The 25,725-nt window shown below is 52.9% G+C and overlaps 7 protein-coding genes across 7 annotated transcripts; 3 read left to right on the forward strand and 4 right to left on the reverse strand.

The window, feature by feature from the left end:
* Positions 1-215: 215 nt before the first annotated feature.
* NECHADRAFT_65842 (uncharacterized protein) lies at positions 216-5,949 on the forward strand (the record flags this gene model as incomplete). Its single annotated transcript, XM_003053758.1, has 5 exons — positions 216-527; positions 585-1,238; positions 1,291-3,172; positions 3,226-4,463; positions 4,522-5,949. 5 exons carry the CDS (start codon positions 216-218, stop codon positions 5,080-5,082), a joined length of 4,647 nt encoding a protein of 1,548 aa, XP_003053804.1. The 3' UTR covers positions 5,083-5,949.
* A 2,757-nt stretch (positions 5,950-8,706) lies between these two features.
* NECHADRAFT_30705 (uncharacterized protein) lies at positions 8,707-11,770 on the reverse strand (the record flags this gene model as incomplete). Its single annotated transcript, XM_003054465.1, has 4 exons — positions 8,707-9,185; positions 9,240-9,690; positions 10,278-11,623; positions 11,686-11,770. The coding sequence occupies 4 exons, from the start codon at positions 11,768-11,770 to the stop codon at positions 8,707-8,709; spliced, it is 2,361 nt and encodes a 786-aa protein (XP_003054511.1).
* Positions 11,771-12,455: 685 nt separating this feature from the next.
* On the forward strand, positions 12,456-15,879 carry NECHADRAFT_75312 (uncharacterized protein; the record flags this gene model as incomplete). The annotated part of the gene is made up of 2 exons (XM_003053759.1): positions 12,456-15,737; positions 15,871-15,879. The coding sequence occupies 2 exons, from the start codon at positions 12,456-12,458 to the stop codon at positions 15,877-15,879; spliced, it is 3,291 nt and encodes a 1,096-aa protein (XP_003053805.1).
* NECHADRAFT_57621 (uncharacterized protein) lies at positions 15,850-17,736 on the reverse strand (the record flags this gene model as incomplete). Its single annotated transcript, XM_003054466.1, has 6 exons — positions 15,850-16,545; positions 16,596-17,015; positions 17,069-17,263; positions 17,323-17,501; positions 17,563-17,604; positions 17,664-17,736. The coding sequence occupies 6 exons, from the start codon at positions 17,734-17,736 to the stop codon at positions 16,432-16,434; spliced, it is 1,023 nt and encodes a 340-aa protein (XP_003054512.1). The 3' UTR covers positions 15,850-16,431.
* Positions 17,737-18,921: 1,185 nt separating this feature from the next.
* On the reverse strand, positions 18,922-20,392 carry NECHADRAFT_75314 (uncharacterized protein; the record flags this gene model as incomplete). The annotated part of the gene is made up of 5 exons (XM_003054467.1): positions 18,922-19,401; positions 19,451-19,535; positions 19,813-19,864; positions 19,916-20,057; positions 20,090-20,392. The coding sequence occupies 5 exons, from the start codon at positions 20,390-20,392 to the stop codon at positions 18,922-18,924; spliced, it is 1,062 nt and encodes a 353-aa protein (XP_003054513.1).
* Positions 20,393-21,031: 639 nt separating this feature from the next.
* Positions 21,032-22,411, forward strand: NECHADRAFT_75315 (uncharacterized protein; the record flags this gene model as incomplete). Its single annotated transcript, XM_003053760.1, has 1 exon — positions 21,032-22,411. One exon carries the CDS (start codon positions 21,032-21,034, stop codon positions 22,409-22,411), a length of 1,380 nt encoding a protein of 459 aa, XP_003053806.1.
* A 370-nt stretch (positions 22,412-22,781) lies between these two features.
* NECHADRAFT_75316 (uncharacterized protein) lies at positions 22,782-25,631 on the reverse strand (the record flags this gene model as incomplete). Its single annotated transcript, XM_003054468.1, has 1 exon — positions 22,782-25,631. The coding sequence occupies one exon, from the start codon at positions 25,629-25,631 to the stop codon at positions 22,782-22,784; it is 2,850 nt and encodes a 949-aa protein (XP_003054514.1).
* Between the last annotated feature and the right edge of the window lie 94 nt (positions 25,632-25,725).

Consider the following 25,725-nt stretch of genomic DNA (forward strand, 5'->3'; position numbering starts at 1 on the left):
GCGGCACGCGGCAACTGGGCCCTTTTGTCTCGGTGCCTTGGTTCAACCCACCACAGAGCAAAAGGATCCATCTTTCTCGGATATGGATGGCAGCTTACATATCATCTTTAGAGGCAGGTGCCTGGACTGCTAGGACAAAAGCAGCCGCTTGACCCTGATCGGTTGCCTTGTCCTTTTCCCTCTTCACTTATTCAATGAGTGGTGCTTGGCCAAGCATGGTTAATTCCGATAACCTCTCGCTCCCGTTGATGGGCACGGGCCTGGCTCTGGTAGCAGTGGCCACCACACCGGCCCTTGTTGCCGTCATCGCTCAGTTGCGAAATCGCACTCCTAAAGATCATTTTTATGAAGACGAAGACGGTAAAAGCACACCAGAGAGCATCGCTGCTTTTTCCAATCGACTTCCAAAGGCCTTTATCTTGGCATCTTCGACAATCGGTTTCGGCACTTGGATTGCAATTTCTATTTTTTCATCTCTTGAATTGTCCTCCAAGTTGCTGGAGAACTGGCTAATTGCTGGCGCGTGGGTGAGTGGACTCAATTCCTGGTGATTCTAATGATTGCTTTTGTAACACTTTCAACAGGGCCTTGTACTGCTTCACGCAATCTCTTTGAGTGCTCATCACTCGTCTGTAAAAGTTCACAACCTCGGATTGTGGTTGTTGGCGTCTGGTCTTGTTGTTGCCACTCTTACTGTACCCCAATTGATCATAGAGGCCCAACATGTTTCCAGCGGCAACGTCCCAGTTGTCATCCTCCGTGCCGTAAACGTGGTCGCTGTCATCTCTCTATGCCTCTCCAGCGTTCTACTTCCTCGGCGACCCGAGGTTTACTTCAAAGACCGCAAGGTTGATGGAGAATGGACCGTGTCTGCCCTGAGCAGATATACCTGGACCTGGGTTCAGCCGCTTCTTCAATATGCTTCCAAGAGGAATGATCTGGATGCTGATGATGTCCCCCATCCGGATCGAAAGCTGCGCTCTGGACTTCTGAAGCATGACTGGGATTCAATGAGATTTGATGGTAGTCTCCTACGAGCATTGCTCTGGGCATACAAGGGCAGCTTCGTTTTGCAATGGAGTGTTACCATCTTCCGAAACTTCCTGGGCCTCTTGCCTTTCTGGACTATGCTGCGTCTCATCAATATTCTTGAGCAGCGTGATTCGAGAGAGTCTGGACCCTCCCTCGAGCTCTGGATCCTTGTCTTTGCGATGGCCGCCTTTAACCTATTGGATGCTGTAAGACTTCTGCCCATGTTTCTATCTGGTCCAAATGCTGATGTTTTCCTAGTGGGTTGAAGGATGGGTATTCTGGTACTCCTTTGCCGATGTCTCTTTGCCTATCCGAGCCCAACTTTCCACCCTCGTTTTCGAGAAATCTTTGCGGCGTAAGAACGTCAAGGCTGCTGAAAAGCAGAAAGAAGCCGCCGAATCACAAGAGGCAGACGGAAAAAACAAGGATGACGACGAGTCTGATAGCTCAAGTGTGCTGAAGTCTCGCCAAGCCATTGTCAACCTCGTCGGCGTCGATGCTGCACGAATTGCAAATTTCGCGGCATATCAGTTCCTTATTGTCAACAGCGTCGCCAAGCTTGTCACTTTCAGCTTCTTCCTCGTTCGTTTGATCGGCTGGATCCCTTTCACGGCAGGCATGTTAGCTTGGGCTGCTACTCTACCCGCCAACACATACTTTTCAAAGGCCCTGCTGGGCAAATCAGAGAAGCTCATGAAGCTTCGCGATGAAAAGCTGGCAGTTGTCAACGAGGCCTTGCTTGGTATGAGACAGATCAAGTTCTCTGCACTTGAAGCACGGTGGGAGCAGCGTATCTTGGCCATGAGAGAGAAAGAGCTCAAGACTCTATGGCAACTCTTCATGGTTGACAGTGGCCTCTTTGGTTGCTGGGTAATTAGCCCGATTCTCCTCGCAGCTACTTCTCTGGCCATTTACGCCATTGTCAACGGACAGCTTCTTCCCTCGGTAGCCTTCGTCAGCATCGGAATTTTCAAGGCCCTGGAAGTGACACTTGGAGTTCTCCCCGAGCTCATCACAATGTCAATCGACACACTTGTCTCGATCAAGCGAATCGATACGTATCTCCAAGGACCGGAAATGGAGAAGACGCTATCTGAAGGCTCCGAGGTTGGATTTGAAAGTGCCTCGATCGCCTGGCCCGTCGATGAAGATACACCTGACGAAGATAGATTCATCCTGAGGAACCTCAACTTCAACTTTCCCGTTGGCGAACTGTCTGTCATTTCGGGAAAGACTGGGACTGGAAAGAGTCTGGTGCTCTCTGCTATTCTTGGAGAGACAGACTTGTTGGATGGATCAATTCGTGTACCGACAACAGTTAAACCCGCGAAACGCCACGACGACGAAGCTCACCCCGGCAACTGGATCATCCCTGGTTCGATTGCATACGTTGGACAGACTCCATGGTTGGAGAGTGCCTCATTCCGAGACAACATCTTGTTTGGTCTTCCCCTTATCGAAGAACGTTACCAAAAGGTGATCGAGGTCTGCGCATTGAAGAAGGACCTTGAGATCCTCACGGATGGCGACAAAACCGAACTCGGAGCCAACGGCATCAACCTTAGCGGCGGACAGAAATGGCGTGTCACATTGGCTCGAGCTATCTACTCTCGTGCTGAGATTCTTGTCATGGATGATGTCTTTAGTGCTGTCGATGCACATGTTGGTCGTCACATCTTTGAGAAATGTGTTACTGGCGATATCTGCAAGGGTCGAACCCGTATTCTCGTCACTCACCATGTGGCTCTGGTCCAAACCAAGGCCAAATTCATCATTGAGCTGGGCGAAGGCACTGCTCTTCATGCAGGGCTCGTGTCTGACCTTATTCGCGACGGAACACTGGAGGAGATCAAGAGCCACGAGCAGACTAGCCAGCAAATATTGGACGACGAAGCGACGGATTCATCAACTGCCGTCAACTCGGAAGAAGCTTCCGTCACAGATGAGACCGCTGAGACAAACGGAAACGGATTGCAAAAGGTACAGTCCAAGGATGCTAAGCAATTCATCCAGGAAGAATTGCGCGAGAAGGGTGTTGTCAAGAAGCATGTCTACTTGACCTACCTTCGGGACAGTGGCGGTCTGGCCCTCTGGGGAATTTGTGCGGTCATCTTCCTTGGTTATGAGATTGGAATTCTTGGTGAGTCTTCTAACACTTGTTGCTATCTTGAACTACTAGCTAACGCTCACTAGGCCGGGCATGGTGGCTACGAATCTGGACAGGTCATGCCGATGATGGTGCACCATCTGTCAGTGTTCATCAGCAGCATGGACACGCGTCGGTTTTCTCTCTTCAACAGTTCCCATTGAACTCTGCGTCTGGTCTTCGAGTTGCCGAGTCTCAGGGTGACCTGAACTTCTACCTCTATGTTTATATCGGCATCTCCAGTGTTACGGCCGTCATCGGCACGCTTCGATTCTTCTGGGCTTACTTCCTCGCTATCAAGGCTAGTAGGTCCCTCTTTGAGAAAATGTTGTTCGCCGTTCTGCACACTCCACTTCGATGGCTTGATACTGTCCCAGTTGGTCGAGTTCTCAACAGGTTCACATCTGACTTCAACATTATCGACAACCGAATCACCATCGACTGGACCATGTTCATTTCCAACCTGCTATCGCTAGTCGGCGTGTGCGTCGCTGCCTTTTTCGCATCCAGCTATGTCATTCCTCTGGCCGTGATATTGCTGGGACTGGGCATCATGATCGGTAATAAGTACCTCTATGGCGCGAGACCGTTGAAGCGACTCGAAAGTAACTGCAAGTCGCCGGTATTTGAGCTATTCAACGCGGCTCTAGCAGGAGTTTCTACTATCCGTGGCTTCCAGAAGACCCAAGTCTACGTTGATCGGATGTATGACAGGCTGGACAAATGGAACATCATCACTTCTTACATGTGGCTCGTCAACCGTTGGATGGGTATTCGCATGGCCTTTGTGGGAACAATGTTCTCGACCGTCGTCGGCATCATCGTCATTATGAGTCCTAGCATGGACGCTGCCCTCGCTGGATTTACTCTGTCCTTTGCGCTTGACTTTGCCGAGAGCATCCTCTGGACCATCCGCCATTACGCTGGAATGGAGCTCAACATGAACTCGACCGAGCGAGTGGTCGAGTACACCGAACTCGAGACGGAGTCTTTGGAAGGCGAGAAACCCCCTGCGGCTTGGCCTACTTCGGGCACCATGGAGGTTGACAACCTTGAGGTTGCGTATGCCCCTGATTTGCCACCAGTATTAAGGGGAATCTCGTTCAATGTCAAGAACAACGAGAGAATCGGCGTAGTTGGCCGGACGGGCGCAGGAAAGTCGTCTCTGACTCTTGCTCTCTTCCGGTTCTTGGAGGCTCGTTCTGGTAGTGTTTTCATCGACGGGTTGGATATCTCCAAGATTGATCTCCATAGTCTGAGATCTCGTTTGGCCATTATTCCTCAAGTAAGTACCTGTCTGCTGGCTGATCAATTACCAACCACAACTACTAACAATCTCTCAGGATCCCGTGTTGTTCTCTGGCACCATTAGGTCGAACCTTGATCCCTTTGACGACAACACTGACGAGGAGCTCCGTGACTCGCTCGCTCGTGTTCACCTCGTTGATTCTCAGCCCGCAACGCCATCTAACGAGCCCGCCTCGGCAGGAACTTCAACACTGGCTCCGAAAAACGTCAACGTGTTCAGGGATCTGTCAAGTCCCATCTCCGAATCTGGCGGCAACCTCTCACAAGGCCAACGTCAACTTCTATGCCTTGCACGCGCCATCGTAGCAAGGCCCAAGATCATGGTGCTTGACGAAGCCACATCTGCCGTCGACATGGCTACTGATGCTCTCATCCAGCGCAGTATCCGCGAGGAGTTTACCGACAGCACTCTGCTCGTGATTGCGCATCGTCTGAGCACCATTGCCGACTTTGACAGGATTCTTGTCCTCTCTGAAGGCCAGGTCGCCGAATTTGGCACACCCAAGGAGCTTTGGGAGAAGGAGGGTGGTGTTTTCCGTGATATGTGCGAGAGTAGTGGTGAGAAAGAGAAGTTGAGACAGACGATATTTGCTTAACTGAAGAAAAAGATAAAAGGGGAAGCTAGAGATGGAAAAAGTTTACGAGTTTTGATTTGATTTGATTTCTGTTTGAATTATAAGAATAAGTTATATAGCTTTTGTTTGTTAGAATGTTCATGATGAGTATGGAAGCATTCTTCACAAGGGATACGTTGCAACATCATATAGGACTTGGGTCTGATCAAGAAGCGAAGAGTTGAAATTCATATTTAAAGTGTCATTAAGCAATCATATCTCATAGCCAAGCATTTAACCCAATATCTCAATCTTATTTGTCCCAAGTCATATTTCCAAACCGCCCAATTCCAGTATCGACTCCTCCCAAACAAAAACCACGAGAACTTAGTCGCTCTCATCATCTGAATCATCAGCATCGTTCAGGGTGTCCTCAAAGCCCTCGACAGCGCTGGCGTTCTTGATATAGTCACGGAAACCACGGCTCATCTTGACAACAGCACGCATGTGCTTCTCGCTGATGGTGATGCGCTCCGAGTTCTCATCCTGAGCGTCGCTCTCCGCCAGAGCGAGAGCCGTCTGCATGGCATTGCGGATCTCACGGCCGTTCCACTTGAGGGTGCGCACCTCGCGGCTGTTCCAGACAAACTCGCGAGCGGCATTTGACACGTGGATGAGGCCGTTGGAGTCTCGGCTGAGACGGTCAAAGTTATGGGTCCAGATGCGCTCTCGGTCCTCGTTGTTGAGGCTCCTGTAGTGCAGGGCGACGTGGATACGGCTGAGGAACGCATTGTCGAATGACTGGACGCGGTTGGTGGTGAGGAAGAGAACACCGCGGTAGTACTCGAGAGCGCGCAGAAAGACAGAGACGAGACCGTTGCGGGCAATGTCCTTGGATCGACGACGCTCGAGATAGACATCGGCCTCGTCGAGGAGAACGAGGGCGCCGTAACGTTGACCGAGTTCGAGGAAGTAGCTCAGGTTGGACTCGATGTTATAAGAGTCAACGCTGAGGTCACCGCTGGTGAGGGCTATCAGGGGTCGGTTGGTCAACTCAGCGATACACTCTGCGGTGCAAGTCTTTCCAACACCAGGGGCACCGTGGAGGAGGAAGATTCGACCTTCACCCTTGTTCTTGACAAAGTCGTTACCCCAGGGCGAGATCTTGCCAGCGCCGAGGTCAGTCGCAAACTTGCCGATCAGAGCCTTGACAGTCAGCTTGACCTCATCATCAAGGACGAGATACTTGAAGGCATCCTTGTCAGTGTGGAGCTCCTTCAAGTTGGCAAGGTCGAGATGGCCCCAACGACGATCGCCGAGGATGAAGCCTGGGATGGTGTTGCTGCAGACTAGATAGAAGAGATCACTCTCGGGAGGCGAGTCGTGGTTTGGGTCGAGATCCTCAAAGCCAAGGTACTGGCTGTCGTTGCTCTGGCTCGAACGGTCTGCCGAACAAGCCTGGCATCCGCATCGAGGCTCGTTCCTGGGCAGATGGTCCTTGGGAGGAGGGGCAGTTTGGTCAAAGCGAGGAGGAGGGTGGTAGCGGGCCATTCCACGCATGGAATCAGGACCCAGGAAGTAGAAGCTGTCAAAGCCGGCAGCATCACAAATGACACGACCTCGCATGAAGCCCGTAGGTCCTCGAGACTGTCTGTTGGTAGCACCCGAGTTGACGAGCTGACCCTCATAGTCCATGTAGGTAGGACGCTTCAGGAGTTCCCAGTAGAGCTTACCGAGGGCAATGTTCTTCTCCCTCATGGTGAGTCCACCTTGAGCCTCGAGATCCTCGGGCCAGAACTTGGCAGGGATGATGGGAAGGCTGCTAATAGCCTGCTCACCGAGCCAAGGGGAGAGGTTGAAGCTGTACATGTAGCGGTTGACCTTGGTGCCATTGGTCTCGAGCATCCAGCAGGAGATCTTGTAGGCATCGGGAGTGTAGGTGTTCTGGTTGATGCTGACGCTGCTGATGACGTACGGGGTCCAGATGCCGTAACGCTTCGTGTAGATGACCTCGCCAGGCTTGAGGAGAAGCCAGAAGTACTCAAAGGTAGCTCTTGGGATGTCGAGGTTGTGGCGTTCCTCTTCTTGACGGATCTGCTCGCCGAGATTGTCGTCAAGGAACTTGAGGAGGACGTCAATGTGGCTGGCGGTCGTGGCGGCATACTCCGAGTCGTGAGTCAAAGGCTGGTTGTCTCGATATTTGGCCAGCTCTTGGCGGTGGTGGTAGAGAACGCGGTAAGGAGAGCTGATGGTGACAAACTTGCCGTCCAGGTTGATGTAAGGGTAGTAAGACACGACAGCCTTGAGGGCATTGATCAGATGCTGAGAGTGAATGCACATGAAGGGTCGGGCAATGTCTGGAGACGAGGCCTCGAGATCGTGCTCCTCATCCGAGTAGTAGTCATCATAACGATAGTTGACCTGGTCGAATGTCTCGGTGATGGGCCGGTCTTCTTGACCTGGGCCAGCACGAGGGGGGCCACGACGATTTCGCCGGGAGGTTGCCTTTTCGGTAAAGACCTTTGTGATGATCTCAAGAACAGGCTTCTCCTTTGTAGCGCCCTCTTCCTCGTCTTCGACATCACTATCGTCATCGTCTTCGAACTCGGGAACATCCTTGAAAGCCTGAATGCTCTGGCGAGCTGTAGGTTTGTTAGCATGGTGGACTATGAGTGAAGAGGAAGAGAAGACATACTATCAACAACCCTGTCATTCCAGCCAATGTACTTGATGACATGGAGGACATCTGGAACCTTTCCATCAATCTTGAGGACTCCCTTGGAAGCAGGCTTCTTGGTCCTGACGACGACCTTGCGGGAGATGTCCTCGAAGCTGACGATGGAGCTGGTGTCGTCTTGCCCAACAATATCGGGGTGAGGGGCCTCCATGACGGTCATTTAAGATTTGAATCTTGTGTATCAGAGAAACGACTTGGGATAAGATGGTGAGGAGAAGAGATGGAGTGAACAGATGGAGAGGACGAGGTGCTTTACTTTATATGCCTGCGACACCACATGTTACTTGCTCGTCCTAGTAGCTATCAGGAGGCTGAAGGCAGCAGCGGCACGCCAAGCCTCCAATGCCTCTGGGGAACCAAGCTATGTCTCCACGGATCCAACGTCACTGTCCGGGTTTGTGTCGCACCGTGAGTGGTGCAGATTAGGCATCACAGGGCTCCTGCGGCAGTCGAGAATGCACGCCTCACCTCCCCCCTGGTCCATCTAGCGTGAAGCCATATCCACCGACCAATGAGGTTTTACTCTCGCCAATGAGATGCAGCGATCTTTCAGCCCTGCTCCACTTGGGTGCCTGGGGTGTAAGCCATCCTCCTCGCCCAGATGCCGTGTTGATGTTCTGCACCTTGTATCATGGTCTTGTATTGGTGAGATGAAAGAGAAAGTGTAACATCGATGAGAGGAAAGATGCAGGAGATAACTGTAAGAGTATGTGATAATGCACGTATAAGAAAAGCCTGGTTGTGGTCCATTTGTTAGACTAGGCTATGGTAATCGTAAACCGTAAACCACCCTGCGGTGCGCCTAGCCAGACCATCCGGCTAGCTCGTTTCCCCTTGAACGCCTTCAATGCTCGTTTTGATAAACCTCACCGATCAAGCTACTGACATGGCGATAGCATGTGAGCCGATAACACTTCCTTCCCTTTGCCTTAAAGCTCAAGGCTCAGCATGTGCGCACGCAGATCCTCCATCACCACAGTGAGCTTCACTGCAAACTGGCCATCAGTTCCCTTGAGCAGATCCTTATCAATCTTCTCATCGACAAACTTATAAAAGTGACGTCGAAGCTTGCGCTCAACTTCGAGGTCGTCACGCTGAGCTTGAGATCGGGTCAGGCACTCAATGTTGGAGACGTGGTCGACGTCCCACTCGGCCGAAAGGTCATAGTCCCAGGCTTCCTTGAGCTGCTGGCACCCGTGGACGCCGAGGTACTGCCAGAATGGCATGAGAACCTCCTTGAAGCCGTACTGGGCGCCGGTCGTGTCGATGATCCAGCGCTCGTTGACTCCGGGGCATTGCACTGCGACGACGGTGTGGGGGACGGCGATCAGGGGAGCCGGGACGAACTTGACATCGAGAAGAGGCTTTCCCATGTCCAGATCGACGACCTCGAGAGTCGAGACAACCTCTGATCATGACATGTTAGTACTGAAACACCTCGAGGGCGCTGGGTTTGACTTACCAGAGAGGAGCTTGCGGGTCAAGGGGCAAAGCAGAGACATGGCCATGGTGCACTGGCTGTTGAGAAGAGCAGCCTCCTTGTGCTGAACATTGTCGGTGGCACCCTCAGGGAACGGGCCACGCTTGGCTGGAATCTCCATGTCTCGCATCTTCTGATGGATGAAAAGAGTACCATCGCGGAACTCAAGCTTGATCAGCTCCATGTCGAACACGGTCTCTCTGTACGTGAGGAGAGCATGCTTGAGGGTCACGGCAGTTCGGAGGATGACCCTGCGGCGGCGCAGAATGTGGCAGAGGGACTTGTGAACCGGCCAGTGTGCCTTCTGACACTCGCGGTTGCAGTAGACGGTGCCGGAAGCGTCTCCTGGGATGTACTCGGGCACGTTCTGACAACCGCTGCAAAGCATGGTTGCCTCCTTTCCGCAGTGAGCGCATGCAGCCATGTTGGGCGACTAGATGAAACCTGTGTAGTCGAATGAGGTTGCGAATGGAGAGGGGACGCAGATGAAGGTATCGTGCGTCTTGGGAGAAACCAAAGATGGTTGAGGTGAGGGTTGACCAAGTTCGCCTGTAAGATTTCCATTTTAATTCCAACCAACGAGCTAAAGACCTATGAATGGCATCGAAGACCATTGACAAGTGTTTGGTAGATGACTGGGCAAACGAGACTCAATATCACTCGCTATGGTGAATATCAAAAGACTGAGTGAGTAAACAAACGCGCTGTGTTGGTAGTTAGACAACCAGCCTCGAGTCGTGGGATAACGACAGAACAAACACTCGTCAAAGAATAGACAATGCCCGTGTTCGATCGCTTCCAATAATCATTGTTAAACACGAGATGACCATGGTCACCTTATTGAGGCGAATATTCATGGCAGTGACCATGCTATGATACATACTCGACGGCGCCAGTCCTGAGACTCCAAACTGTGTAATAACCCCCCGTGTCATCAAGTCTACTCCAAACAATAGCCCATCAAATAACCATATCACCATTGAATCATGCGCCGGCGGCGGCCCTTGCCCTCGTCGTGACGTTGCTGGCATGTGCAAGCAAGAACTTGCAGCACGTCAATGTCAGCTTGCAAGCCTTGGTCCAGCCGTCATCTTGGGCGATTCCGAGCTTGATGCTCACATCCCCAATCTTGTCGCCGTCAATCTTGTACGGCAAACTAAGCGGATTGCCGGTAGCATCCGTTTGCCTATGCACGAACGCACCCAGCTGTCGCACAAGTTCAAGAAAGGCGACCATGGCGTTATCAAATCGACGGTGCATGAACGTCAGCCCCAGAGGCATATCTCCAGAGCTGTACAGCTCGAGCACGTGCTTCTTAGGCGGCGCATTGACTGTGCGGGTGCCGAGCCGGCTGGACGCAGGGTTGGGCAGTTCGTACCGGATGATCTTTGATGTGCTCCCCATGGGTTGGGGTTCATACCCATCGAACTTGTATCCGAGCTTGTCTGCCACCGTCACCAACAGGAGAAGCGCATGCCCCCAGGCGGCATTGATCTCTGGCCAATCCACCGGCTTATTGGACAATCGGCCAAGACGTAGACCGTTGATGGTAGCAAAGCTGCCGTCGTGGCTGATACAAAATGTGTCGTTATACACATTGGATCGCTGCAGCTTCTCCAACAGCTGCGAGTCGTTGCTGTATTTGGCGTTGATGCTGTCCCTCTCTGACTGAAACTTGGCCATCTTGGTCGTAAAGTCATTGCGATCCCTCCAAAACTGTTCCTCCTCTTTGTCGAGCTCCCGAGCCTCCTCTTCCAGAGCCACGAGCTCCTGGTCCAAGGCATCCTTTTCTGCCTCTAGCTTCTTCAGTTCCAACATGGCACTATCCCTGTCTTGCTCAGCTTTCCGGAGAGATTCTTCTTGTGCCTTGATTTCCTCTTCGGTAGGCTGGTTTGCCTTGGCCTCTTTCAGATGCTTCACGTATCCATCTCTTTCGCGCGACGCCGCCTCCAGCTTCTTCTGCATGCCCTCGACGAGCATATCTGCGCACTCGACGCATATTGGGTGGTCGATATCGGATCGCCCAGATAGAATTTCGAAGAGGCGGTTTATTCTCCCCATTTCGTTGCCCATAGGCGCATCCTGATCGTCCGCAGTGCCCCTGATAGAGCTTGCGCGTCGTAGTTTAGGAGGTGTCGAGGGTCGGTCGGTTCCCTGGCTTGGCGGGTTTGTGACTTGCGACTCGGTCAAGTAGATGAAGGACATGGAGGAATCGCGGGGATGGCCACCATGGCTGCGCTTGAAAGTCGGTGGCCCCGTGTTTCGTGATATCCTGTCGTAGAGGGACTTGCGCGCTTGGTCCTGTGGTTGTGTCGTCGAGGAGGAGGTTGCGGTGGCCTTCTTAGGCGTTTCTGGTGAGGTGGAGGCTAAAACACAATATTAGGTGAGTGCCCAATATTCGCGATGAGACGAAAGAGGCGACACTTACAGACGAGGAGATCGTAGGCGGCAGGGTTGAGGTCTTCGAGAGAGCCATCCAGCCTGAGAGGCTGACGGCATTTCTGGCAATTCATGTCGGGCTTAATGGCTGCGCATAGCTCTGAGTGCTCAAGATCCCAACTAGAAGAGGCGTAGACGATAAAAAAGGTGGATATGGCAAGTTACAGAAATACTGTAGTGACAGATATGGATTGGGGATGATTGTGTTAATGTCAAAGTGGAGGGTCCCAGCGGTAGGTGACGTTGTGATTCAGGCAGGACAGTCAGCCAGGAGCTACCACAGATGGCACCTGACTACATGGTACATCCCTACTGTATGACAGACAAATGCTAAGGTAACCTGAGACAGTTTTCTACTCTTAAGTATGATTGAGATAAGAAGCTTTGCCTGAAATTCAAGTTTGGCAAACAAATAAATGCTTGCTTGGATACATTCATAGCTCTAGACGAATCTTGGTGTCGCAACATCATGTCACCCCTCCATCTTTCAAGCAAGGCTACAGGGGTTAGCTCACTGAAGCCCTTGGGATGAACCCCGCCAAATGGACCTACAAAGAGAAATCAATTTACGCGCTGCATGGGCCCAAAGCGCGTCGTGACACGTTCAAGCCCCTCTAGTTGCTCCTCCAACCATCCATCGCTTATCCAAAGAATGCAAGCAGGAGCGAACAAGCGCATGTGCACCTTCTATGTTGCGCTCAAAGGGAGTGACATCCACACCCACCAGAAAACGAAAGACTTCACATCATCGTCATCAAGATGGAACCTCCAGCAAAAAGACGACGCAAAGGCCCTTCACCCCCAACACTCGGCCAAAATGACGACGAAGACGACGAACTCGCCTCCCACCCGCAGGAGATTACTGTTCGACGGGACCCCGATATCCAGTTTGCGCTGAAACGAGCCAATGCCAACCACAAGCTTCAAGCCACCATGGCGCACATTATTGAAAAGTACAGCCGCGATTTCGAGGGAGTTGGTGACGAGATCGACATGGAGACGGGGGAAATTGTGGTGAACAACGGTCACTTGCGCAACATGCGCGATGAGGGAGACGTCGAAGGGCTTTGGTTGGATGGTGATGGCAATGCCGAAGAGGGCGAAGGGATTTTGCTTGAGGACCTGACAGACGAATATTCCGATAACCAAGATGAAGTGGTCGAACCTCGAAACCCGGAAGCAGACGACAACCAGAATTCGAGTACCAGGGAACAAGATCCAAATGTCACATCAAATCCCAGTGATATGGAAAAAGAATCAGACTCTATTCCTACGCCGACCAGCAATGAAAAAGAAAAAAGTACCGAAAACCAAGACGAGCGATTGCCCGAAACCCGCGGCTGTACAGACAACGAGCCCGGCGCCCCCCCTCATGGATTTCCTCCTGCACCTTTTGGGCCCGGTGCTCCTCACGGCTATGGCGCACCACCTGGGCCGTTTGGGCCGTGGTCTATCATGCCTGGATTTCCCATGAATCCTTGGGGTCGTGATGACATCCCCCCTTATTACAACATGCCCCCAAGCATGCCTGGCCCCTGGTTCAACGGAGGAAGATATGAGTTTCCTACAAACGATGGACAGACTTCTATCTGGGGACGCAAATGGGTCAAGAAAACAAAACGGGCTGGTTTCATGAAAAGGTCCTCGAAAGGCCATGCCGAGTCGAGTAAGAACACCGGCGATGATGCGGCAGACGAGGAAACGGGTGGTGATGGTGGTAATGACAAGGAAAACTCGGGGGAGCAACAACCAGAAACTCAAGACGCTTTGGCAAATGATCGGATAATCAGTGCCAGTGACGAAGACGACGACTTGATATTCTCCGGGACAACTAGCTCTCCTCCTGCTACGACGCGCAGCTCTATCCCTTCAAAGGACAAAGAAGCGGCAGAAGAACCCACCAAAACAAAGCCTGTGGAAAAGGCCCTCGAGGAGACGGCAGGGAACGCCATTAAAGTACCTTCACGCGACCACGAGCAAGATGACGGAAATCGCAGACGCTCCGGCCGAGCTAGGAAACAAGTGGAATACATGGGCAAGATTTCCTGGGCCGAAGCGAAGGAGTGGCGAAATTCTGGTCAGAGCTTGAGTGTTGAGCTTCGCAGAGTCGATCGTGCGAGCCGGCAAGACTTTCAAAGTGTCGATAATACTGATGATGAGAGTCTTCCGGCCCAAAAGGCGGCACCACAAAGTCCAACAAAGGGGTCTCAGAGAGAAATGGACAAGGCTGTTCAGAGACAAGTCATCCCAGATTCTCAAGACACGGCAACACCATTCAACAGCAGTGCTCCTCAACCGTCACAGCCAACTTCGCAACCGCCAACTTCACAGCCACCAGCTTCACAACCACAAGCCTCACAATCGCAAGCTTCACAACCGCAAGTTTCTCAGCCTCAAGCTTCGCAACCCGCAGACAAACAAGATAACCTGGGAACTCTCAATCATGACACCATGCCCAGTATGGTTCTCTCCGATGACGAGGCACCGCTCGTGCTATCGAGAGTCATGGTGCCTAAACCACGCGCCACGCCTTCAAAACCTGTTTCTCAGCTGGCGAGTGTTCAGGAAGAACATGAAGACTCAACAGACAAGGACAGCATCCCTAAGGTCGGCCATGGTCAAGGGACCAACGATAATGAGGCCCCTGAAGCTGAACCTATGGAAGTTACCCAAGACGAGGCCAAAGACGCGACCAGGCCAGAGATACTTGCCCAGCCCCTAAAACGAAAACGAGGCAGACCCAGAAAATCCGAAGTGCCAATCGAAACCACAATCATGGTTTCGCTGGCTAGCGCCCCTGCCCACCTGAAGGGCAAGCCCGGTAGACCTAGACAATCGGAATATTCGCCTGAGATGACCCCTCCACCTCCGAGGCGCAAGCGCGGCAGACCAAGAAAGTCGAGTACTGCCACGCGTGAGGTCGACACTGAAATGGAGACTGACGAGCCCCAAGCTCTCCGGCAAGAGATCTCGGCTGGGGTTGACGTTGAGATGGAGGGAATGGAAGTGGCCGAGAAACCCGGTCGCATGTCTCGAGAACTCAGATGGCTCGAAAAGAAGAAACCAAAGGGTGTTTCTGACCTCGAAGCTCAAGGGGTGACGTCGGAAAAGCGTCTTAGGTCTCAAGGATCAAAAGAAACACTGCAGCCAAACGATGTCAACGTGGAGGAATCACAAGGACTCAACGAGGAACCCGAAACAATCCCTAGCAGCAGTCCACCTTCACCAGCAAGAGCTACCTCCTTGCCAAAGGCTATCCCTGCAGAAGACGCGGCACCCCCAGCCAAATCGACTTCTTCAGCAAACCCCCTTTCCTTGCCAAAGGTTGATTCAGGGGTTGTCTCCCCGGAAGAGCCTACGTCTCCTCCACAAGTTACACCTGCAGCAAAGACTACGTCTCAGACAGGTGTTCCTTCTTCATCAAATGCCGCCTCTCTTCTGAAAGCTGCTTCCGATTCAAAGGCCATCTCACGTCCAAACGCTGTCCCTTCAGAAGATACCACCTCCTCGCCAAAAGCTGCCTCTCCACCAACATCTAACTTGACTTTAGAGGCTGTTTCTCCAAGGATTGCCCAGCCTTTCTCTTCCCCAAGAGCAGTTTCGCCTTCCCCTACTGAAGCTATTCATCCAGCCCAAGACCATCAACCTCCCTTGAGTACACCTCAGGATCCCACCATCCAACCAGCATCAACCCCTAAGAGGAACAAGGACAGGGTCATCCATCCCGCCGGAACGCCATCCAACTCTTCTAAACCTCACACTCCCCGTCACACTGCCATCCGAACGACTCGGGCGCCCTCCTCCCGCCGCTCCCTTCTCTCCTTTGTATCTGACTCCGAATCTGACTCGGACCGTTCTCGAGACGAGCTGGCCCGCAAAGTTAGGCTGAGCTCTCACAAGAAGAGCGCCCGTCCATCTACGCACAAGATCTGGAAGTCCACTTCTCTAACCACAGAGTTGCATCGAACGCCGAGCAGAAAACGCCGTAATGAACCCCCTACTCCTGTCAAGACGCCTGGCGGCACGTTGAGGACTTGCGGAGTAGATGGATACAGATGCGGGCGTGAATTCTGCTTTACTTGCTTACCTGTATGAGACGGGACGTCATTCACGGGGTCACTTCAGATAGCCAAGTGTAGATAGTGGCAATGCATAGATGAACTCATCAATACAGGCACTTTGAATGCTTGCTGGATTATGACGCTACCGCATAAAGACTGACCATGATAAAAAACAAATTGTTCCGAGTCGAAGCCAGAAAGGCCATGTCCGTTAACAATTAGATATGCACCAACCCTCCCTCCGTCCCAATGTGCCAGAACCGCCCAGACCCTGGAACGCCAAAACCTCGTTGTCTCGTCCACATCGCCCCCCCTTGCCAGAAAGTCATTCTTCCAAACTGAGGATTTCTCCAACCCGAGACTGCCCACACTGAACAACACATATCCCTCGTCCCAGATCCAATTCGTTGTCACGTCAAATTCTGAGATGCCATGCGGTGGGATACCTCACGGACCCCCTGGCCTCAGCCAAGAACCGGGCCATTCACTGTCACAGAGGGGATAGGATGGGGGAAGGAACAGTTGACAAGTTGTTTTTCCTAGTATGAACATCCTATCAGGGGTGAAGGCCGACAAGGTTAAAACCGCCGGTCCGGGGTATCATGGGTGAGGGGGGTGACGCCAGGTTGACCACCGTGAATGATGATTATCGGGGACAAAAAGAGCCGAGGCTCTCAGGGCTTGTTGGCATTGCCGTTGGCAGCCGCAAGGTGTTGCTTGAAGACCTCGGGGTCACGAACGGGGTTGAAGTAAGGGTGGGCCTGTGCCTCCTTGGCAGTGAGCCGTTCCTATTTACGAGTTAGAGAATGCTATTCACAAACTGGGAGTTTGGACAAACCTGATGGTCATATCGCAGCAGCTTATCAAGGAAATCAATAGCTTCGTTCGAGACAAAGCGCTGGTTCTCCGAGGTGACAAAACTGTGCCAGGGCTTCTTCTGGAAGCGGCCCAGGATATCATCGTACTGAGTGTCGAGCTCAATCTCGTACTTGTCGATGTAGTCAAACAGATCATCGGTGCCAAGAACCTTGGCGATCTTGACGAGCTGGTCTGAGTTGCTGTTGCCGTGGAAGAACGGCTCCTTGCGGAAGATCATCGAGGCAAACATGGCTCCCAAGCTCCACATGTCGAGGCTGTAGTCGTACTCCTGGAAATCGACCAAAAGCTCGGGACCCTTGAAGTAGCGGGAGGCAACTCGGACGTTGTATTCGGTACCGGGGTGGTAGAACTCGGCCAAACCCCAATCAATAAGACGTAGCTGTGGTCAGGTCAGCGGTGTGTTTTGGAAGGGCAGCAGGTGGCGTGACCAACTTTGCGATTCTCATGATCGATCATAACGTTATGAGGCTTCACATCTCTGTGCATGATTCCCTTGCTGTGGCAGAAGTCGAGAGCCTTGAGCAGCTCAAAGATGTAGTAACGAACATCGATGTCGTTGAACTTGGGGTACAGGCTTCGGAAATCGGTGTTGTTGACATGCTCGAAGATGAGAGACGGGGTCTTACTCTGGAGTTGCGACTGCGGTTAGTGTCTCTTCTAGACTGTTAATAACACAGAGTACCAACCTGCGAATCCCTCACGACATCGAGAAGGGCCACGACGTTGGGGCCGCCAGCAAGATTCTGCAGAATCTTGATCTCTCGCTTAATCTTCTTCTTCTTGACGGGCTTCAGGACCTTGACGACGCATTTCTGGTAGTTGACAACGTTGATGCCCTCAAAAACCTCTGAATATTTTCCTCGGCCTACAAACAACCTAGGGTTAATGACTCGGACGGTCGCGGACGAGGGATGGGAGGTACATACCGATCTTGCGGACAACCTCGTAGTTCTCCAGGACACCCCAGCCTGTCGAAATTTTGTCAGCTGCGTTGTCAAGCGGGATCGCAAAAGCAGGATGAGCATACTGATATTAACGCCGTCGTAGTCCCAGTAGCTGCGGGGCATATTCTGGTTGACATCGGCGTAGACGCGCGCCATGATGGGCAGAAGTGAGGGGGCGTCGCGAACCGACGACGCACGCAAACGGGGAAGACAGGGAGGGTATTGACCAAGAGGCGACAAAAGTCGAAAACCAGGAGAGAAAGGCCTGGGTATATAATTCGAGTGGAGGAGTCAAGCCTCGGCCTTTCACCTTGGTCTGGGCGAAGCGAGTTGGGAAAGGCTGGACTCGACTGGACTGGACGGGAGCTGAAGGATGGAGTGGAGGGTTTGCAAACCTGAATCAAGGTCAAGCACGGAAGGCAGGTGCAGGTGGGATGGTCCTGTCCCCGGGCGGGCTTCTGACGAGTCTAGCCCGAACCGGCCCCACACTTGGCGGGCGGGCTTGTTGGTAATTGGTCATTGCGCTTATCGGCTGCTCCGATAAGGCATTTGGTAGAGGAAATGCTGCTGCTGTTGGTGGCACGAGCACCCCCAGCCTCCAACCAAACAACCGTGCTTTGAGCATGTGCTCTCTATGAGCAGCGACATCATGAGCATTGGAATTCTGACAATGTTAAACGGTATGCTATTAATCAAAATGGTAATTTATGCAGTGTAACCAAATAGTCACATATCAGGTGGGACTTTATATGGCCGGAATGAGTTGTGTATTAGGTACATAGGCACTCTGTTTACATCTACAGGTACTTGGCCGTTCTTCCTCATTCCTTACACCAGTGAAAAGAAGATCCTGTCTTGTTTCAACGACTCAATTCACCCAGGTATCTAATTAAAAGTGAATCTCAAGACCCAGCTCATACATGAGTTCTCGGTCCTGCCGTCATTCACCCCGGATTTGAAGTGAGCTAATGCGAACACCATATGGTGACATCCCTGGCCAATAACCACAGTCAGCAGCTTGAAACCATGAATCATGTTGCAAAAGTGACCAAATAAACATCTCGCATCTCAGAGAGAAGATTAAGTGTTCGACATGTCAGGGCTGCAAAGACGTCGGCATCAGCCGAAGCCGATACTTCATACGTCTCCAGCCCCGATCCGACTAAGGATGACGATACAAAGGTTTTCATCATGATGCGATTAGACAAAGTGAAAAGGGAAATAGTGCTTACCGGGTGTTGTCAAGGTGTGCTTGCATCGCACAAAGCGAGGCCTCTGGCCTATCGCTGACCCTCTTCCAGGGCCTCTCCCAAGAACCGTCCATACAGTCCAAGGCTCAGTTCAGTCGTAGTCAAGTGAGTCTAATCCTTTGTCGACAATATCCCAGGTGCGTTTTCGCAGATCCGGCTTTGGCTCAGGCCGCCCGCGTTTGAGCCCCTTCTTCTTCTTTCGCTTCTTATTGCTTTGGAAAGAAGTTGGCAGCGCAGACGAGGTTGCTTCAGTTGGAGTAGGTGCAGGACTGTCATCGCTCAAGTCCATCTGCTCATCCGAGGACCCAGCTATCTTAGTGTCGGACTCCTTCGCTTGCTTCTTGCGGAGAGCTTCCAGCTCAGAATGTCGAAAGATTTCGATTTGCTCGTCTGTCAAGGTGCGCTTCACGCCATCCGGATAGTAACCCAAACCATCGTCTTCCTCTTCCCACGCATCGTAGTCCATGTCATCTTGGATGTGCTGCTGGTCTGGGGGGGTTATGAAGGTTGTCCCAAAGGAAGTGATGGCAGCTTGTGAGAAGTGTGCCTCATGGAAGGCAAACAAGTCATCCTGGAGATGTCAGCTAGATTCATCAGATTAATTCGAAAGAACAGCATACCTTGGAGACGTTCGGCACTCCATACTCAGCTTCTGCGCTCACATTACGTTGTTGGGTCATGTCTTTGTTTTCATGGACGCGACGCCTAAAAATGAGGTTCGCGGTTTGACGAGATTGAGGTTGGCGGAAGACGCGTCCAGACTTGGAATTACGTCACGTGCCAACCACCAAGAGCACCCATGGAGGTGAGCTCCCAGAAAGTGGCCTGGGAGGGCCATTCCCGCCTCAAAGCAGGTACCAAAGTAAGGAGTATGTGTCCTTCATGGTAAAGAAAGCCCAGAAACTGCCAGATACGCTCAAGGTGAATTGGCCACGGTCGCCTTTCCCCAAAAATCAGAGTGCATGCACGCAGCAAAGCCTACTGTGATTTGAGGAGAGCCAAGGCATTTTCAAAGGCGCGCACAACCTGATCATCTAGAAATGTGTTAAAACATGCAGAATTTATCAGTAACGATCGGAACTTACAGTGCTCCTGCTTCCGTTCCATCCTGTCTTCTGATAGATTCACAAAGCGTCTTCGCGTTTGGAGACGCTTAGCGGCACGCTCATCATCATGAGCCGAAGCTGCAGAAGCCCAAACTTTGAAATACTTTCTGCGCATCAGTGACTGGATGTACCTCAAAAGGGTAATGGAATTACCTTGGAGAGGGCCTCGGCCTCTTTCAAGATTTCGCGCTCATGCTCGTCGGCGTCGCGCAGGGCGCTCTCATAACGCGCCTCAAACTCATCCCAGTCAAAGGGGTCAAGAACGCCGGGGGTATCTGGAGGATCCGAGTTCGCTGCCTGCTGATCTCCATGAGGCTCTGGTGTCTTGCTGGCGGCGTAAGGACGCCTTTGTGAATTGGACATGGCAGCGACGTCCTGAGAGTCAGAAGGGCTTCTTTGTCCGTCCTCAAGGGGAGGGTTCTCGTCAACGGGCTGCGTTGGGGGAGATGGAGACATGTTGCACAAGGCTGTGTCGCGTTAAACTGTCAGGGTTGTTGTCGGCCAAGCAACCAGGATCGTGGATGGGGACGTGCAATGTCCTACATCCAATGGTTGAGTGCGTGGGTTGTAGATTCGGAACAGCGAGTCCCTGAAGGCACGTTCAACAGTGTTGCACAGCCTCGACCAAGATCGTGACTTGAGGTTTCAACACGTCCCAATGAAGTGATGATGTGCCACTGAACATGTGCGATGATCAAGTTGATGGATGAATAAAGACCAAGATCATGTTCACGAATGGTGACTGTTGAGCCTCGCAGCGGCTGAACAACCCGGGACGGAAGGTACCTGCTCACTAATATAAAAGCATCACCCCTGCATCTCGTTGCCTTGTGGCTTGCAGCTAATGCGCCACACTCAGCACAGTACACTACTCACCTCGCCGACGACCTCGTGACTCGGCCAGAACCTCGAAGAACAAAAGTCATCTGCCATTAACCACTGATTAACCCTCAGTTGACGTATAAATATACGCATTCGCCATTTACTCCAGATCCGCCACCGGAAAGGCCAGGCGTAACCTTCATCTGCAGTATCCTCAGACCAAAGGAAATCAGCCGCGACCCTCCAGCAGGTGGCGAAGCAGCCAAGATCAAGATGGACTGTGATATCTGCCATCGCAAGCATGACGCCAAGCGATTGCCGTTTCTCTGCACCGTCGACGCCCGGAACTCGCTGTTTGAGGACCGCCTGAAGAATGTGCAGCTGCTCATTGAAAATGAAGGCCTCCAGAAGGAGATCAGCGCCTTGTTGTCGGAGCCCTCGACAACCCCGACAAAGAACCGCAAGGACTCGATGCAAGCGCAGCAGCGGATGGCCGAGGATAGGACGACCCAGATTTTGGCCGCCGCCGATAAGTTTAGGGACGACATAAGAGCCGCCAGGGCCGAGATCGAAGCCAGGAAGGCCGCCCTGTCCAGCCGCAGATCTGACTTTGCCGCTGCGTCTGATGGCCTCTCTGATCGCAGAGCGAAGCAGCAGAAGGAGGTGGAAAAGTCCATCAGCATGATTAACTACCGGTGGACCCGATCAGCCGAAGACATGGCTCGTACCAGATCCTTTCTTTGTATGGAGGCGGCCACACTGTATGGACTCGACCGAGTCGAGAAGGGATCCCCCGGACGATACGAGTATCAGCTCGGTGGTATTCCCATCATCGAGCTGATTGGAATGAATTGTGAGAACCCTGACTCTTCTTCCAGAAGTAAAGCTAACACCCTCATGGCATCAACGCCGGAAATGATCTCGACCTCTCTAGGTCACATTTGCCATATCCTCATGCTTGCATCTCACTATCTCGCAATCCGCCTCCCTGCACCCATCACACTACCTCATCGCGACTATCCTCGGCCAACCATTTTCAACCTGGCTAGCTCCTATAGAAAGGGAGATCCAGTGTTTCCTAGCCAAACAGGAGCCGCCACTCCTAACTCTTCCGCAGGAGATGCGGACTCTCAGCATGTTTCGCGCCCGAGACCCCTTTTCATCGACAAACCTTTGTCGCAACTAATCAAGGAGGATCCAGCCACCTACTCTTACTTTATAGAAGGCGTAACTCTTCTGGCCTACAATATCGCATGGGCCTGTAGCACTCAAGGAGTGCCAGTCGGCGAAAAAGGCTCATTCGAGGACATCTGCAACATGGGCCGTAACTTGTACAACCTTCTGATCAACCAGCAGTCCACAGGCGCCGATGGCAAACCCACTCACCTGGGGCAGTTTTCCCACGGGACGGCCTACAACTTTCTCTCAGCAGCTGAGGGGACTGAACTTGCTAAGAACTTCAAGTTGCCCAACCCGATCAAACTCGCCGACAAGCTTAAGAAGAAGCTGCTCAGCGAAGCACCTACGCCGGACTGGGAGGTCCTGGATGATGACGCCTGGAAGGTTGAGGAGACCCCAGTGGACAAGCCATCTGAGGACAAGAGTTCTCCTCGTCGAGGCTCGAGTGGATGGATGAAGGTGAAAAATAGATGAGTAGAGGTATATATATCACGGGTCGTTGCACGATCATGATCAAGACCAGCTCAAGTTGGCGACAACAACAACAATAGACTTTTAATCCAGACAACTCGACTGTAAACCAAACTCCTTGAACTCGAACAAGTGACATCGCACACATTATACATGAAGACCTTTTGTCTTTTCCTTCAAAACCTGGTATCCTTTCAAAACATGATATCCCTTCAAAACTTCATATCTCTTCACAACCTCATCCATATCTCTTCATAATTTCATCAATATCTCTTCACAACTTCATCCATCTCTCTTCACAACTTCATCAATCTCTCTTCACAACTTCATCCATCTCTCTTCACAACTTCATCCACATCTCTTCGCAACTTCATCATTTCGTCGGGGTTGACTTCTTGGAGTGGAAGAGCTGAGGCTTCTTCCCCTTCCTTGCCTGTATGCGTCGAAGTGTCCTCTGGAGCTCTGCCTCTTGGAGGTCTTTGGGAGTTCCGGCGGGGGTAGAATCGCGTCGAACAGGTGTCTGAATCGGCGTCATCTCCTCTGGTGATTCAGTCATGAGGGTTTCTGAGAGTATAGATCCCTTTCGGGGGGGGCCTTTTGGTGTAGGGGAGGAAGCAGCCGTGTCCTGCTGCTGTCGAGGAGAAGGTGTAGGGGTCGGCGTGTTGGTGGTTATGTTGCCTCCTGGGAGGTTCAAGCCGCCCATCTGAATGGCCGGAACAGTCTCTTGCTGAATCACGGCGGGGGAAGCAGCTGTGTCCTGCTGCTGTCGAGGAGAAGGTGTAGGGGTCGGCGTGTTGGTGGTTATGTTGCCTCCTGGGAGGCTCAAGCTGCCTATCTGGCTAGCTGGGATATGCGCAGGCTCGTTCGCCGCGGTGGTAGAAGCAGCTGTGTCCTGCTGAGGTTGAGAAGAAGGTTTAGGGGTCGGCGCGGTGGTGATAGTGTCCTTGGTTCTGCGAGATCTGGGCTTCAAGATGTGTCGCTTCGCCATCTCTGCCTGGCTTGCTTCCTGGGGTTGGTCAGGAGGGGAAATGTGTATGACTGTTTCGGGGTCACTGCTGTCGTCGTTCTCTTCGAACGCTGCGATCAGGTCTCTCTCGAGCTCGTCAAGCTCATCTTGTGACTGGTCGGTCTCTTCAGGCTGGAGATCCGACTGGGCGACGTCTGGTACGGTCGCAGGTGAGGTAAGGGGGGAGAAAGCGGGTTGAGGGTGTGAAGTCTCGGGCCCAGTGACCCATGCTGTCGTCGTCGCGGCGGAAGTGGTTGATGGAGTGAGAGCCATCGGTGGTTCAGGGAGAGCTTCGACATCTCCCATGAGAATGTCGGAACTCTCCTCACCCTCCCAGTCCATCTCAGATGAGAGGATAGGGAGGGGACCAGCATCTCCGGAGTCGTCACCACTGACGATCTCCATCTCTGATGCCAGCTGATCCTGACCGATGGTACTCTCCTCGGGATCTTGGTCAAGATCCATGAGGTCGCTTGTCGAGCGAACCTCGGCGGAGTCGCGCAGACTCATCTCTCCTAGAACCGAACCGAGAAGGTCCCCGAGGGCCATGCTGTCGTCGTTGTCGTCCTGCAAACCAGAAAGATCCTGGTTGGTGGTGGTGGTGGTAGTGGCCGGAGCCACAGGCAGGAAGGACAGGTCGGCGGCGTTGAAGTCGGAGGGAGGAGGGGAAGAGTTGAACCACTCTTCAAAGTCATCAAAGTCCTCGGGTCTCTTGAAGGACGAGCTGGTGGTGTCCGGAGCATCCTGGACGGGGGGGATGGGGTCGGCGACGGCGGCGGTGGCCTGCTCCAGGACTTGCTCGCCTTCTCGAGTCGAGGACTCCGATGACTTCGAAGGGGTCTCGTCGACCCTTCCTCCAGCGGGAGCGGGAGAGTCAGACAGCCCTCCTGGACGACTTCGCCCCAAACGCCTCGTTGCCTTCACATGGCTACGAGGGCGACGACCTTGGAGGTTGGTCGACACCCTCGTCTCGAACAGCGTTCTCGTAGACGGAGACGAGACATGCTGTCGAGACGCCGATGATCTGGGCGCGGAGGGTCTGGGGGAAGCCGACACAGGCGGCTCTGGCCTCTCGGAGGGCTCTTCGTCGGTCGGCGGCTTGACCATGGGAGACTCTGGAGCAGGAGTGGGAGTCGGTCTCGAAGGTTGAGGATCCCTTGCGGGAGATGAAGCGGCCTTCTCCTGTGGCTTGGAAGCAGGGGCCTTGTGCTGCTTCTCCTCGGTCATTGAGTCCGTCTGAACACCGTTTGAGGTATACCTCGATGAGGTTGCCTCGCCCGATGCTCGCTCCCCGGGAAGATCTCGAGGCTCCGTCTGGGTACCGCGGCTGTAAAACGCGGTGACCTTTCGAGAACCCTTCGACCTAGGGTCCTGCACCTTGACCCTGGCGAGTTCGAGCTCGGGTTCAGGCTCCGGAACTCGAGGACGCCAACGACGGTCAGATCGACGAAAGATGGCCGCCAGACCGGCCCAAGCAGCGTCGGGGTCATAACCCCTTCGCTGCTGGTTCTGTCTGGCAGCCTCGTCGCGTCGTCGCTCCTCAAGGTCCTTCTGCCTTACTGCCTCCCTCTCCCTCACCTCCCGTTCCTGTTCCCGCATCGCCAACTCGTTCTCTCGTGTGGCTTGCTCCTCACTCTCCCTCCTGCGACGCCTCTCCCGGTCCTCGGCGAGGAGCTTCTTAAAGAAGGCTTCCCCATCCGTGTCCCTGGGATCGGCGTCGAGGTTCACCTCACCCGGCTCTGGAAACAGAATCTCCAGGTCCATGCAGCGGTAGGCATAGTCTCTTGCGAGAACTATGCCGTCCCGGATGGTTCCGGGGAGGTGGTACGCCGAAAACAAAATGTTTGGCGAGGAAAGGAGGAGCCAGAGCTGCCAGCAATCGGCAAAGAAAGGCTCTGTCTGCGACCTCAGACGTGAGTAGTCGCTCTGCCAGATCCAGGGGATCAGGTAGAGGGCCGCCGCCGTGACGGACTGCAGGAGCACCACGGTCCTGGAGGCGTTGATCAACCTCTGGAAGTGGTACAGCATCAGCAACCACCACAGGAACCGCGGGCTCACCGCAAAAGCCCAGAAAGCCAGTCGGAGAAGCGCGAGTGGGAGCGTGTCGTACTCCGGGTCGAAGCACTCGTGCATGTTGAAGATCGAGTCCCATTCACACCCCTCTCGGAGGGGAAGCCACATGGGAAGATCTTCAGGGCGCATCTTGTTGTTGGACATTTTTCTGTATATATCTAGTCAGCGTCAAATCTGGTGAAGGTAGCATCGCTATATAGTTAAAGGGGTATATAAAGGTGTGCGAGTGTGTATATAA

The sequence above is a fragment of the Fusarium vanettenii genome, assembly GCF_000151355.1.
Source record: "Fusarium vanettenii 77-13-4 chromosome 1 genomic scaffold NECHAsca_1_chr1_3_0, whole genome shotgun sequence".
NCBI lineage: Eukaryota > Fungi > Ascomycota > Sordariomycetes > Hypocreales > Nectriaceae > Fusarium > Fusarium vanettenii.